The sequence below is a fragment of the Triticum dicoccoides genome, chromosome 7A, assembly GCF_002162155.2.
Source record: "Triticum dicoccoides isolate Atlit2015 ecotype Zavitan chromosome 7A, WEW_v2.0, whole genome shotgun sequence".
In the NCBI taxonomy this organism is placed as follows: domain Eukaryota; kingdom Viridiplantae; phylum Streptophyta; class Magnoliopsida; order Poales; family Poaceae; genus Triticum; species Triticum dicoccoides.
In genome coordinates, this window is record NC_041392.1 from 734,828,739 (window position 1) to 734,843,870 (window position 15,132).

The 15,132-nt window shown below is 44.1% G+C and overlaps 1 protein-coding gene across 1 annotated transcript; it reads left to right on the forward strand.

The window, feature by feature from the left end:
• The first annotated feature begins 3,774 nt into the window (after nt 1-3,774).
• LOC119331265 (ent-copalyl diphosphate synthase 1, chloroplastic-like) lies at nt 3,775-9,745 on the forward strand. The gene is made up of 14 exons (XM_037604437.1): nt 3,775-4,053; nt 4,368-4,472; nt 5,598-5,984; nt 6,093-6,276; nt 6,356-6,570; nt 6,680-6,800; nt 6,910-7,022; nt 7,138-7,364; nt 7,638-7,753; nt 7,842-7,940; nt 8,020-8,262; nt 8,579-8,705; nt 8,801-9,046; nt 9,463-9,745. The coding sequence occupies exons 1-14, from the start codon at nt 3,972-3,974 to the stop codon at nt 9,685-9,687; spliced, it is 2,490 nt and encodes an 829-aa protein (XP_037460334.1). The 5' UTR covers nt 3,775-3,971; the 3' UTR covers nt 9,688-9,745.
• Nucleotides 9,746-15,132: the final 5,387 nt, after the last annotated feature.

Consider the following 15,132-nt stretch of genomic DNA (forward strand, 5'->3'; position numbering starts at 1 on the left):
CCGCCACCAACTTTCAAAATTAGGCCCCCGACCCCCCAAAACCTTTCCATACATGTCGTAAGGCCAATTCCACCGCGCGACCCTATCTTGTCCGGCCCCATCCGTTTGGGGTAAAACGGACAAATGATGCGGCCCAACGCGCGACGGCCCGGACCCATCTTGTCCGTTTTGTGTCCGGGCTGACCCATTTCAAGCACAAACTTACGCCGGGTTTGGGTCGCGACGGACACCAAACAGATGCGCGCCTCGTCCGCGTCGGGGCCGCGTGGCAGGCGGCCACCTACCTTTCTCCCGCCCACATCAATGCGCACAAGCGGGCGACCCCACCTGTCATCTGTACGTCGAACGGTCGCCGTCCTTCTTTAAGTGGGAGGCGTGGACGGGTCGTCGTTCACACTGCCCCACGCCACCCCGCGGCCAGAGGCGGAACCAGGATTTCCGAAAGCCTAGGGCTAAAACTAAGCTGCTATAAATAACGCCAAATACCACACATACAAATTCAATGCTATAAGCATGAAATATGTATTCTAATGTTGTAAGAGCAAATTCGATAAAACATATAAACAATTTACAAGGATGCATCATTGCAAATGTAGGTACCAAATTAATGAAGACGTAAAGTAGTAAATATAAAACTGAGTATTTGGAATCAGTACACTTACTAAGTCAAATTCTTAATACAAAATTTTACCAAATAAGAATATAATATACCATTATCACGAAGTGCATGACGTAGACATGTAGTAGCCCCTTGCATTTCCTCATTTTTTGATAGCATAGTATGATCTCTATATCGTCAATGCTTAGATGTAGACTGGTTGGACGTTGCTTGAAAAAGATGTAATTGCTCAAGTCCACTTGATCTTTGGTTTATAATTCCCGTTGATAATATAATTGATTGACGTTACACAATTTGACATTATTAAATAATTGATTTATACTGATACATAAAAAATAAGGAAGAAAATTAGATCACACGTGGCAGAAATTACCTTTCCAGCCGGTTTGGTAGTGTAAGGCTGGGAATAGAGCAGTAGATGGCAAAGCAGATCTGAACTGGAACAAAAATTAGACGGCGCAGCCATGAGCGAGGGCTTGGTCAGCCGAGCTGATCGAATCGCTCGGCGATTCATTTGCTTTCACCGATTGGTTTTCAATCTTAGGTGCAGCCGAGCAGGTAGAGAGCTTTTCCTTTTGAGAAACAGTTGGAGAGCTTAGTGGGCTGAGAAACTTGGAGATCCATGGGCTGAAGCCTGCGGATGGGTATACATGCCTGGGGCTGGGCCTTTAAAAGGTTAAAATTCTGAACAAAATTTACTAAGGCTATAGGTACTAGTTGGGCTACGCCTGGGGCTATAGCCCCAGTTGCCCCAGGCCCAATTTCGCCCTTGCCCGCGGCCTTCTCGAAACCCGACAACGCCGAATCTAAATCCTAGCCAAGAACTCGCCGGCCGGCCGCCCGCAGCCATGGGCCTCTGGAATTACGGTCGCAAAGACAAGCACGACCGCGAGGCTGGTTCCTCGTCGGGACGCCGCCACGGCTCGATGAAGAAAGAGGAGCCTGCGTCGCCATCGCCATCATGTCGGGCCCCCGCGCCGCCCGCCTTCTCCATCGCGCGACCGGCACTATATCGAGGCGGCCGTCTGCCGCCGTTATTGGGAGACGAGGACGCCGCTGCCCTGGAGCGACGTCCACCTCCCCAACAACTGGCATCTGTCGGCCGACCGCATGCCGATCCCGCCCGTCCCGCAGAGCGGCCGTGCGCGCCGTTAGGAGATCGAGCGCCGCCGCCGCCTTCTCCCGGACGATCTCTACCACGACGAGAGGTACGCCCCCGACTCGACATTGGGGAACACGTGGTTCCGTGATAAGCACGACGTGCGGCGGGCGTCGTTCTTTGCCAGCACGTCGACGGGGCCGCGGCGGCCGCGTGAGCCCCGAGCGGCTCCCCAGGCGCGCGGGTCCGCGGCCTGACGCCCAAGCCGTCGCCGTCACCATCTCCATCGCCACCCCCACCTCCTCGCATGACGGCGGAGGAGGAGGCCCGGCTCATGGCGCGTGTGCTGGAGGACTCCATGCACACGCGCGACGAGCACCAATGGGCGGACCTCGAGGCGACGATGGCCCTCTCCGCGGCCGGCGACGTCGCCATCCCCGAGGAGCCGCCGGTGGCCGCGTTGCACCCTGACCTGGTGGGCCAGGGGTGGAGCTGTTCGTGCTCCGCTGAGCAGATGGCGGCTGCCCTGGGGGCCGTGAACTGGTGCCCCACGCCGCCGCGGTCGCCGGAGCGGGAGGCCTCGCCTCGGGAGGAAGTGGTGCAGGCACCACCGACCACCTTGCAGCCCGTCGCCCCCGTGCACCACGGAACGCCGACCCACCTGTGGACGCCGCCGGAATACATCGACCTCGTCAGCGACGACGATGACACCGGCGGCCAGTGAAGACGGTGACGGCCATGGCATCGACGGGCGCGGCAGGAGCGCGCACGCGGGGGGCGTTTTTTTGGTTTTATGTTAATTATGAACTGGGTCGTTTAAGTAGACTGAACTGGGCCGTTTTGTGGCCGTAACCCCTATATATGTTTTATGTTTTTTAACTGCATTTATTTACCTTTTTAGTCATTTCAATTAAGTTTTTAAATTATTTTTATTCACGTCCATGCCGGACAGGTTTTAGGGTGCGGCCGCGTGTTGGGTGCACCCACGACCCATCGAACAAACACGGACGTGGGCGAATCCAGGGACAAAATCCGGCCAAACCGGACGTCCGTTTGGGATCGCGCGATGGAGTTGGCCTAAAAATAGGCGAGCCGTGGCGGACAATGGCCAAAACGCCACGCGCCGCCGCCCAAACCCGAAATCCGGCGGCTCGCAACAAAGGAAAAGAGGAAACTAGCGCCGAATTTCGGGGAGGGATGGCACGACGCGGGGTCCACCCTGGCGAGCGGCGCGGCTGCGGTCGAAAAAACAGAGCTTTCCCCTCCGTCCCCTCCCCGTCCCGATCCATCGATCCCCCGCCCGCCGCCTCCCCCGGCGCCGAGGCGCTCCAGCACTGATGGCGGGAGCCCGTGGCGCGGCCGCCCGCCCGCCGCCCCACGCGCGACGGCGACCCCGAGGCCGCCCTCGCCGCCGGCCTCGGGGGCGGCGTCCCCTGCCTCCGCCGGGCGGCCGCAGCTGATCTCCGCCGGCGGCGCGGCTTCCTCCGAGCGTCCGCGCGGCCAGGCACGCCCAAGGTAGCACACACACAACCTACCCCCGCCCCGCACGCAGATTAGCCATAGCTCATGCCATGTGTTTGTTCCTCGTTCCGTCTCGTGCCGCCACCGAACATAATCAGCAAGGAAGCAACACGTACGCGCGCAGATCATCCACGCGCGTCCCTTTTTCCCATTCCGCTCCGGAACGGCAGAATTCAGAGGAACTGAAGCGGATCAGTTACCGGCTAAAGAGTGAAGAAAAAGGATCTGGTTCCCTTCCCGGGCCGGCTATGGGGTGGCATCTTGGCGTGATGGGGCGGAGCATCTCACCCTCGCCCTCACACCACCCGTTCCGCAAAGCTTTTTTGTCCACCACCAGAGGCCTTTGCCGCGCAGGAATCATTCCCTTCTCCCACACTCGTCTCCCCCTTGTCCTTTGTGTTCTAGTATCTACTCCCTCCGTTCCAAAATACGTTCCAAAATAGATAGTACAAAGTTGAGTCATCTATTTTGGAACGGAGGTAGTATGTATCCTTCTATATATGCATTGCAATCACATTGCACGGCACACATACATGTCCCTCCTGAGTAACCCCGTGCCGTTCTTCGCTCATTCCTTAGCTGCCACCCTTACCCCTTCTTTGCTTTATCACCAATCATCGTCATCATCATTATCGACAACTCGTCATCATTCTTAACACTCGGCGCTGTGAGGGATTAATTGGAGGAGTGCTGTTCATTGCGGACTGAGGAACGTGCAGTGCAGAATCCAGCATGCAGCTACACCTCTTGCCGCCGGCATGGCTGCCATTGGGCTACGGCCATGGATCGCGGCCGCGTGCTCTCGTCGTCAAAGGTGCTCAATTGACGTCGCTTTCTATCGTGCTTTTGGCACAAGGCGCTGGTTTCCCTGTCGTATGATGTTTCGTGTGTACCGCGATTAATTATGTGGATCTAGCGGTTCTTCGTGTGCCGGCCACGTCTGCGGGGATACGGCTGCAGGAGTTCCTGTCTGTCATTAACACACGCGAATTGTGATGCCTGCAGCTCGTGACCGTTTCGCCCTGTCCACCGCAGGCAAATGTCGGGATGCTGTGTTGAATTTGAACGAAACCGACATAGGCTCTTGTCGTGAGATTGATTCTGATCGCTTTCTCTTTGAACAATCAGGTCCATGCCGTTTCCACGGCAAAGGAGATGCTGCCCTTGTGGAAACCGCCGGCTCGCGTGTCGCTCTCCAGATTGCGCAGGCCACCAAAGTATCCAGTGCTAATGGTATTGTTGCCTTGACTCGGTCTGCGACCCAGTGACCTTGTGTTTGTTTTATGCTTCTGTTCTCTCCATCGCTCGCTTTAGTGTCACTGTCTACTGTTAGCTAGCACTGGGAAAGTATCATAACATTACTAATTTACTAATTAATCTCAGCTGGCCATCTCCCGTTTCTACTGTCTGTTGTTTTGCTATCTGCCATCATGCCAGCCTATGTACTCCAATCTGTAGGCAGCTAATTAGTACATATATTTTTTTAGTCCTTTTTATTATGTTCCTCTTTAGCGAGTACACGTCACATAATTAACATATTTGGAGCTCAATTACACATGCTGCTACTCATTTACCCAAGGAACGAATGGCCTCTGGTGAGTTGGTACGTGCTATACCAATTATAGCACACATAATTAGCAGGCGAGACATGAACAAATGATCAGTCAACGAATCAGGAGTTGATAGGATCCGGATTTTCGGAACACACAACACATTAATTAGTAGGTGAGACAAGAACAAATGATCTGTCAACGTCTCTAGGTCCTTTTTACAAAACGACACGACATGCCATTTGTCGCCAAGAGGAGTCGCACTTATACTGATAGAGTGCACAGAAACATGAGAAAAGGGTATACTAGAGAGAAGGCTAGGATTAAGATTTTTTCTTTTGGAGCACACAACACGTTAACTAGTAGGCGAGACAACGGTTCATCAACGACTATTTTTTTGGCATCAAGAAGAGAAGGAACCCGAACCTATATGAAGTTCACTTTAGCACAATGATGTAGCTTTCTTACCAGATCCCAAAGCATCAATTATACAAAAGAATGCTTCTGCAGTTTAAAGTCAAGTCTGATGATAGAAAGATTCTCGACCTACTATTGTTCTCGTTACCGTCAGTGTCACTGCCATCGTTCTTTCATCAGCAGATCAGCTAATAAAATCCTAGGTGAACTTAACCCAATCTCAGTCTGTATAGCTTGAATTTAATTTACAATCATGTAAACTGGACCTGGAGCTGAAATTTGGTAACATGTTAATGCACATGGAGGCATTATTATTCTAGTTAATTCAAAATGAATGTGATGTCTTACGCTGGATACATTTAATCATTTGTGTGTTTCGACGTAACTGCAGGGTTGCAAACGAACCTTGTCAGAAACGATATTCAGATTCTAGAACGGACTGAGGAACCATGTGAACTCGACGACTACTGTGTGATTCCTGGGACAGAGTTCGAGCAGGCACTGGTCGACCAAGTGAGGATGATGCTGGGGTCAATGAGTGACGGCGAGATCAACGTCTCGGTATACGACACCGCCTGGGTCGCTCTGGTGCCGAGTCTGGATGACAGTGACAGCCCCCAGTTTCCCACCACCCTCCGGTGGATTCTTGACAACCAGCTCCCAGACGGCTCCTGGGGAGACGCTGCCCTGTTCTCCGCCTATGACAGGGTCATTAACACCCTTGCCTGTCTCGTGGCTCTCACAAAGTGGTCTCTTGGCCCTGATAAATGCAGGAGAGGTATTGCAAATCTACAAACTGATACACGCAACTGTTCTGCTAAAGTACCAAATGAAGCAAGGTCTTTCAACTAAATGTATGCATGATGCATCCTGGTTTTCTTTTCAGGGCTCTCTTTTCTAGAGGAGAACGTGTGGAGGCTAGCCGAGGAAGACCTAGAGTTGATGCCCATTGGCTTCGAGATCGCGTTCCCTTCTCTCCTGGAGGTGGCCAAGAGCTTGGGCATTGGGTTCCCGTATGACGACCATGCTCTGCAGCGCATATATGCCAACAGAGAAGTGAAGCTCAAGAGGTACCCCTATATCCCCTTTCATGCCAGAGATGCAGATTACTTCACAGTTTTCCTAGTTAATTATTAATTACTTCCGTAGGATTCCGGTGGAGATGATGCACAGGATTCCAACGTCGATCCTGCATTCCCTTGAAGGGATGCCTGTGGTGGACTGGCAGAAAATCCTCAGGCTCCAGTCTACTGATGGGTCCTTCCTCTATTCTCCCTCGGCTACAGCCTATGCTCTCATGCAAACTGGTGACCCGAAATGCTTCGAATACATCGACAGAATCGTCAAGAAATTCAACGGAGGAGGTAAGAGATCCATGACCATTAACTACACTAATATTGGATGGGATTGAGTTCTTTTTTTGGGTAATTCCTGATCCTGTGTGCATTGTTCATCTTGATTGGCACATTTCAGTTCCCAATGTTTACCCGGTCGATCTCTTTGAGCGCATCTGGGCCGTCGATCGATTGGAGCGTCTTGGAATCTCGCGCTATTTCAAGCAAGAAATCAAACAGTGCTTGGACTATGTTCATAGGTTTAATTTCTCCTTCATAACTGTGTGTTGTTAACAATAGCATGGTAATCTTAAACTTTTGGTCGCTTCATGAGGAAAGTTTCTTCTAACCTCTATACTCACTCTTTAGGCACTGGACTGATGAGGGGATTGGCTGGGCGAGGAACTCCACTGTAATAGACGTGGATGACACATCCATGGCATTCCGGCTGCTGCGGCTACATGGATACAATGTCTCCCCGAGTATGACCCCCTTTTCCCTGCAAACTCAAATATTGTATCGTGCTGTACATACTCTGCAGAGTAATAATAATTATTTCATGTCACAAACAAAACTGACATTTTGATTCATTCACAGGTGTATTTGAGAAGTTTGAGAAGGACGGGGAGTTCTTCTGTTTCGTCGGGCAGTCAACGCAAGCAGTCACTGGGATGTACAACCTGAACAGGGCCTCTCAGGTAAGGTTCCCCGGAGAGGACTTGTTGCAGCGTGCAGGGAGATTCTCATATGAGTTCCTTAGAGAAAGGGAAGCCCATGGCACGATTCGAGACAAATGGATCATTGCTAAGGATCTACCAGGCGAGGTAAACACATCCATCCTGCCAATCAATCGGTTTAGATGGACTAGGAAGTAAACATAACTCTCACAATCTTTGGCTTGATTGCTGACGACACTTGATAGTTAATTTTTTTTGAAACCCTTAAAGAATTGTACTTGATATTTCCATATACAATATGACTATTTTAAACACTCTCTTGTTAGCATATTAAAAAAAATTATTATCTTATTATTGTGAAACAAAATAACCTTATCTGGATACGAACAAGAATATAAATACCTTTATGTATGATTATAGGTAAAATATACACTGGACTTCCCATGGTATGCAAGCTTACCGCATGTAGAAGCAAGAGTCTACCTAGATCAATATGGTGGTGATAATGATGTCTGGATTGGAAAGACACTCTACAGGTAAAAAATGGTTGAATTCCAACAATTGGTTAATTTCATACTCGTTGAGGAAAGATCCCAGAGTTGATATGCTGAATGGTTTTGGCAGGATGCCACTTGTGAACAACAACACCTATCTTGAGTTGGCAAAGCGTGATTTCAATCGCTGCCAAGTCCAACATCAGCTAGAGTGGCATGGCCTACAAAAGTACGCATTAATCTCACATAACATTTTGCTAATTACGTCTAATTTTTTTCCTGCATAACATGTCTTTCTATGTATTTAGGTGGTTTACTAAGAATGGCCTCGAAATTTTTGGGGCGACTTTAAGGGATGTTTTGAGAGTTTATTTTCTAGCCGCCGCTTGCATTTTCGAGCCAAGCCGTGCCATCGAGCGACTTGCATGGGCCAAGGTGTCAGTGCTGGCCAACATTATTACTAAATACCTTCGTAGCAATTTTTTGGGTAATGAAATGATGGAACGGTTTATGCATGGTGGTATCTATGAAGGAAATAGTAATATATCATGGTAAGCACATTAACTGAGCATCACTACTCAATCTAAACCATCGCACCAAATGATAAGTATTTACATGCTTAACTGGATCCCTTTGACCAATTGTTCTTTTGATAAGAAAAATGGCAAACTAATACTAGTAATTTGGTAGATGATTTCCACAGGTGGACAATTGTGATGCAAACATAACATCCACTATCTAGAAATTAAGACCTTCAAACTTGCATATGTAGCTTCATTTAATGTCTTTATGAAAACATGGACTTCCATTTATAATGTCTTTTCACTTTTTTTAATATGGTTCACATGACACAATTTGTCCATCCAGGCGTAAAGGAGATGCAAAAGAGGACATTCTTGTGGGGGCACTTGAGCAGCTTATTGATTTATTGGCACAAGAGGCACTACCTGTTGGTGAAGGACCAACGTACATCAACAATTTGTTACGCTGTGCTGTAAGTTGAACGACCAATTGCACCTTTTATTAGAGTTATTAATTGCCAGAATGTTCTCTTGGTAAACATTCTAATATATTTCTTTGGACCTCTAGTGGATCGAGTGGATGATGCAACAGAAAAACAGAGAGGATGACACCTGCATTTCAGGTGTTGTTCAAGCAGGGCCATGCATGGTTCACGATAAACAAACATGTTTGCTTCTAGTGAAAATTATTGAGATTTGCGGTGGACGAAGTGGTGAAGCATCATCGATGATAAACACCATGGATGGTGCTTGGTTTATTCAACTTGCGTCCTCTATTTGTGACAACCTTCACCACAAGATGTTACTTTCTGAGGTAGTTCTTTTACGCTCAAATAATATATTTTTTGCCATATTTTCTAGTGAACTTTGTGATACGTACATGGTTGATGGTGTTTTTCCCATTTGAAGAACTGAACACAATGACAGATCACTGAAGTATTCTCACCCTTTCTTGGTTACTTGCGTGCAATGAATAGCCCACATGTGTAAACTGAAGCATGCTCTGAAGCAAGCTCCAAAACATTAGGGATCTCATGCTAGTTTTGGCTTGTAAATTAGCTTATAATAACTTATTTTAGTTCGGCGCTAGAATTTATCGTCTTTTTTTTTGTATCTGCTCCATGCAAGCAATATTCCCATGTACATACCAACTGTGAATCAACACGTTTTCGTTAGAAACAGAGCCACACATCTGACATCTGTCAAACTAACTATGCAATTTATTTACAGGACACCAAAAGGAGCGAGGCGACAATGAGCCACCTGGACGAGAAAATTGAGGCGGGTATGCAGCAACTCACCCAGAACGTCCTCCGGGCGCACGGCGATGGAGCGAGCAGTGAGCCAAAGCGTACCTTGTTGAGCGTCGTGAGGAGCTGTTACTACGCCGCTAACTGCCCTCCCCATGTATTCGTTGGACATGTCTCCAAGGTCATTTTCGAACATGTGTTTTGAAGGAAAGAAAGAATAAATTGTCCTGCAATGGTAGGAATGAGTGGAGGTGGGATCTGTATGTACTGTCAATGTTTTTGAGTCGACTAGTCATTCTGGGGTTGTACATATACATATTTTAGAGTGTAGATTCACTCATTTTGCTCGGTATGTAGTCCATATTGAAATCTCTAAAAGTCTTATATTTAGAAACTGAGGGGATACTTATTAATAGTCTGTAATACAAACCTGACCATCAATAAAATTACCATAGTATATGATATACTAATTAATAGTCTCTAATAAATAAATTATAGTCGTTCGACTAAAAAACCACGACTAGTCGTGACTGGTCGATCGAGTCGCTCGACTGATCCAACTAGTCGAGTCGACATCTTGAGTCAACTTGGCAGTTGCGACTCGAGTCGAAGACTAGTTGCTTGACTCAAAAACAGTGTGTACTGTACATGGAAATAATGCTGCAAGGAGTGCTAGTGGGAAGGAAAATTGTCAAGTTGGATTAATTGTTAGGTTGTATATGTTGCAGTTCGTGTTTGATTATCTCTTGATCAGAGGATGCAACCCCAACTGTAGGATGCACCCTTGACGCACATCACACTCCATTTTTGTTTTTGAGGGGATCGAGCTCCAGCTAAATGAACTAACTAATTGCCCGTGTTGGATTAACATCGATTATGTATAATATATAGAAAACTCATGTACGTTAGATGGTATTGTAAATTTGATTTACTGTTGGAGACAATTTTTGGTTGGTGATTGATTTAATTTTTTATGGCAGTGGATCTGCTGGGAAAACACGTGAGTGCATACTAAGAAAGAAAGAAGATGTGATCAAACTGGATGACGTTGTAGTTGGTAAAAGGAAATAGAGAATCGTGAAAAAATACTTCAATCTATGGGGCCCTGGTGGGACGTACAAACTCCCCTTTAATACTAACTAGCTAATTGTCTGTGCGTTGTAACGGGGCACCACATTTTAATGGTTTAACACCACATATACCTTTAGAATACTCATGTACATTAGACTGTATTGTCGATTTCATTTACCATTAAATAATTCCTCCTCCACCACCAACCCCTCTCCCTTTCTCTTAAAAAAAGGAAGACTTGATTAACCTTGAAGAAATAAACCCGTTGTTAGAGGGAAGGATGGACCTGCATGCGTGGGTTGTAACGGACCGATTTCCCCGGTTTTCTTGGCGTTCTAAGCGTGGGATGAAGGTGGTCGAAGGTTGAGTGAAATGGAAACGTTGTCTCTTTTCTTGGAAGTGTAGACTGATTGATTTGCGTGTATGGTAGTGAGTCTGTTGGGCTATCGGAGGGTGGATATGATTAAGTGCAAAAGCTATATATCGCTTACTGTGATACATATGATAGCCTCGCCTATATGGAGCACTACAGTGGGCCGGCCCAAGAAGCGGTTTCGAGAAAATGGTTTCTCGAACCTTCCACCCGGTTCCGGCCCGGTTTGGAGAAAGTTATACTGGTATTTTTCTTTGTTTTTTTATCTTTTATGTCTTTTTCTCTATCATTTTTTTCTTTTTCTTTTTTTGAAAATACATCTCACATTTTCTAAATATACATAGAATATTTTTTGTATACAAATCGAACATTTTTAAAATATACATTGAAAAGTTTCTAAATACATGTTGATTATTTATCGGATGCATGTTGAAAACTTGTAAAATACACATTGGACATCACTTAAGTGCACTTAGAAATTTTTTCAAGCACATGTTGACCATTTTGTAAAAAGTTATGAACATTTTTTTCTCAAAACATGCAAACACTAGTTAAGTGTTAGAACAATTTATATATGTTACTAATGTTTTTAAAAATCATGTGAACAATTTTTTACATTTCATGAACATTTTTTTTAAAATGCCATGAAAGTTAATTTTAAAAGTTATCCACCCTGCGGGAACTAGGATCATGAAACATAATTTTTACCAACACACGAATAGGTAGATATCATGAATCGCAAAAGTTATATATCGCTTACTGTGATACATACAGTAGCCTCGTCTACACGAGAGAGCTAAACTGGGCCGACCTAAGAAGCAGTTTTCGGAAACCGGTCGTGGAACCTTCCGCCCCGTTTTGGCTGGTTTGGAGAAGGTTCTACGTGCTTTTTTCCCTTTAAGATGTGTTTTTATCTATCATTTGCTTTTTCAATATACATGTCATGTTTTTCTGAATACACATTGAACATTTGTTGTATAGAAATCAAATATTTTTTATACACGGTGCACATTTTTAAACACACATTGAAGTTTTTTTTCAAAAAATTCATTAACATTTTCTAAAACATGCAGACATTTATTAAGTGCTAGAACAATTTTTAAATTTCATGACCATTTTTATACGTGATGAATATTTTTTAAATTACACAAGAAATTTTTTCTATTTCATGAGCATATTTTAAAAATGTCATGCAACATATTTTAAAATGCGTGAACTGATTTGAATGACACGAGTATTTTTTTGCAAGGTACACAATTGTTTTTCAGAAATCACACAAAAAAAATTACATCTTCATGAAAATTTTAATAAGATGTCATGGAAAAATTTTTAGATGCGTGAACATTTCTTAAATGTCACGAACATTTTTTGAATCAACTTCAAAAAAATGATCGACGTGTTTTTTACACTGCATTACAATTTTTTTCTAATTGCATGGTGAAGATTTTTTAAAATTTCAGCAGTATAATGTCTGGAATATATATATTTAGAATATTCGAAAATATAAAAAAGAATAAAAAGAGCAGAACAAACTAATGAGTGAAGTAGAGTGCTAATGGGCCAACCCTCTAGCGCATCGCTTGAGGCTTACAAGCAGCAATGATGAAGGCATACTATTGAGTAGAGTGGACCTACCTTGAATCCGTTCTGTTGAAAATGGTTTTTAAACCAAGCTGGGTTTCTAAGATAACAAATTATGTCTTGATAATTTCATTTAATGTTTTGGTGAATGGAAGCAACCTGGAGGGTTTAGAACAACTAGCCATGTACACCCCTTTTAAGTTTTCAGTTGGAAACAACCATTCTATCTACTCTATTTTGGGATGACAATTGGCCACCATAGGATAATCTACTCAGAGCGCTGCATCCTGCTTGGTTAACCCACTGGACATTATCTTAGATCTTAAATAGCGTGACTAGAACATGGAACACGGAGCGATTGTTAGAGCATATGTAGGAACCTGATACAAAGTCATTTTCAACATCTCCCTCAGCTCTTGGAATATCATTGATAGCTAGGCATGACATTACTAACGTAGTGGCATTTTTTGTATGATGTACTTGCCGGCCGCTGGTGATACAAAAAGGAGGAGGCTGGACTGGCTTGAGGGATGAGCGACATTGTGAGACCAAGGCGCAAACCAAGGCAATGGAAATTGCTTTGGAATATCAAAGTTTTGGAAGTTGTTGAATATTTTTCTTAGAGGTTACCATGGAATTCTATCCCTACTGGTCATGTCAGACTCAAGAGGAATATGTTGGACATTGATGTTTGCTTGCTATGCAATGGTGCACAAGATACGTGGCGACATACTCTAATAGATTGTAACCGGGCAAAGTGTGTCTGGTCCCTTCTTGACGAAGATCTAGTTGAGCACTTGATTGCATGCAAACAGTCAGATGCAAGGTTGTTGTTGCTTGATCTCAGAGAGTCATCAAATGCTGGTGATTTCACTAAAGCTTTGGTTAGCTTATGAGCTATTTGGTGGCCGTGACGCAAAACGATACATGAACACTAGTTCCAATCCTCACTATCAACATTGTGCTTTATCCAGAAATATTTGGCGACCTTGCTTTGTTACCTTAGCATGCCAAGAATGTGAATCCATCTAGACATTTGCAAAGGATAAAACGGTGGAAGCCAACCTCACAAAATTTCTCTAGGATGAACAGTGATGCGCCCATTTCCAGGAATCAAGAAAAGGGTGCCATTGCTACACTGTGTCGTCACGAGCAGGGAACATATCTAGTGCTTCGATTATGGTTTTGTTGAAATTAACTGTACACAAGATTATGAAATGTCATGGAGCGAGTGCCTGAATTTCCCCTCTGATATGTATTTGAGAAAAGTTCAAGCGGCGGCATATTGCATGGCAACCGTGAAACATTTGAAGGAACAATATTGTGGCTCTAGCACCATGATTATTGAAGAAATCAAACCAAAGATTGAAGACCTTAAAGAAACCAGGATTGAGCATGAAATGAGAGAAGCTAATTCTGAGGCACATGATCCGGCTAAGGCCGCGCCATCCATTGCTTGTATTTCAAACTCTATAATAGTTTAATAAAGTGTTTTAACCCTTAAAAAACAGTCCATGCATAGGGCGGGGTAAGAGACATCACGCACCCGTCCCCACCTAATGGGTCAGCCCACTTGGGGCTTTCTTGTGCAATTGTTTTATTTGATTTCTTTTCTTTTCTTTTATCTTTTCTGTTCATACTTTTTTTCTTATTTTTGTTTCAGGAACAATTTTAAATTCAATAAAAAGTTTTTAAATTTGGAAACAATTTCCAATTCACGAGTATTTTTTATATTTTAGAACTTAAATGAGAAAGTTTTTAGTAACGGACATTTATAAATTTGTGAATGTATTTTTTTACTCCACAAACATTTTCTTAAATTCAAGTTTTTTTAAATTTTGCAAAAAAATTGCGAGTTTTTTTAAATTCCATGATTTTTTCAAATTCTATTTTAAAAAATTCTTGAACACATTTTTAAATTGGTGGGAATTTAAAAATCCGTGATCAACACTTTAATTCAGGAACATTTTAAATGTATGAACATTTTCTTTAATTCCATTACATTTTTAATGCACAATAATTCTCTAAATTCACTATTCTTTTTAAATTCTACAAGAATTTTTAAATATAGACTCTAAAAAAATCATGAGTTTTTGAGAATTTTGGAACATTTTTTCCAATTTGTTTTTTATATTAAAAATTTGAACATCTTTTTAAATCCAAACATTTTTTAATTTGATTAATTTTTATTTTTAAAAATCATATAACAAAACTGTTTTGTGAGAAAGGAAAAACTCCCGGTAAGCTTAACGAAGAATGCTTCCCTACTGGCGAATGCTTGCTACAGCAGGTTACCTGGACAAAAGGCAAAAAAAAGACAAAGAAAACCACTTGGAAACCAGAAGATGGCCAACCCACCCTCCGGACGGGTATGTGTGTCCTCGTTGTTCGTCGCACAACATAAACAAGGGAATAATTTCAAAGAAAGAAGATTACGTCGACCAAGAAGGAGCATATGCATATGTCGACAATGTTGGGTCCAGATATCCATATTTTTTTCATCCCTCACTAGCTTATTGATTCCCATTTCGTAAAGAAATAAGCTACCCGTGGAGCAGTCATTATGTTGTCATTCTTCGAGTTAGCTTTGGAACATTCCTTGACCTTTTGTGAAGTATTTTGCCC

What these genes read in the sequence shown, in the direction of transcription:
- LOC119331265 (XM_037604437.1), top strand. Translation starts at nt 3,972, where the DNA reads ATGCAGCTACACCTCTTGCCGCCGGCATGGCTGCCATTGGGCTACGGC. An exon ending in CCCTGATAAATGCAGGAGAG is followed by an intron (nt 5,985 to 6,092) that starts GTATTGCAAATC and finishes TTTTCTTTTCAG; the next exon opens with GGCTCTCTTTTCTAGAGGAG. An exon ending in CTAAGGATCTACCAGGCGAG is followed by an intron (nt 7,365 to 7,637) that starts GTAAACACATCC and finishes GTATGATTATAG; the next exon opens with GTAAAATATACACTGGACTT.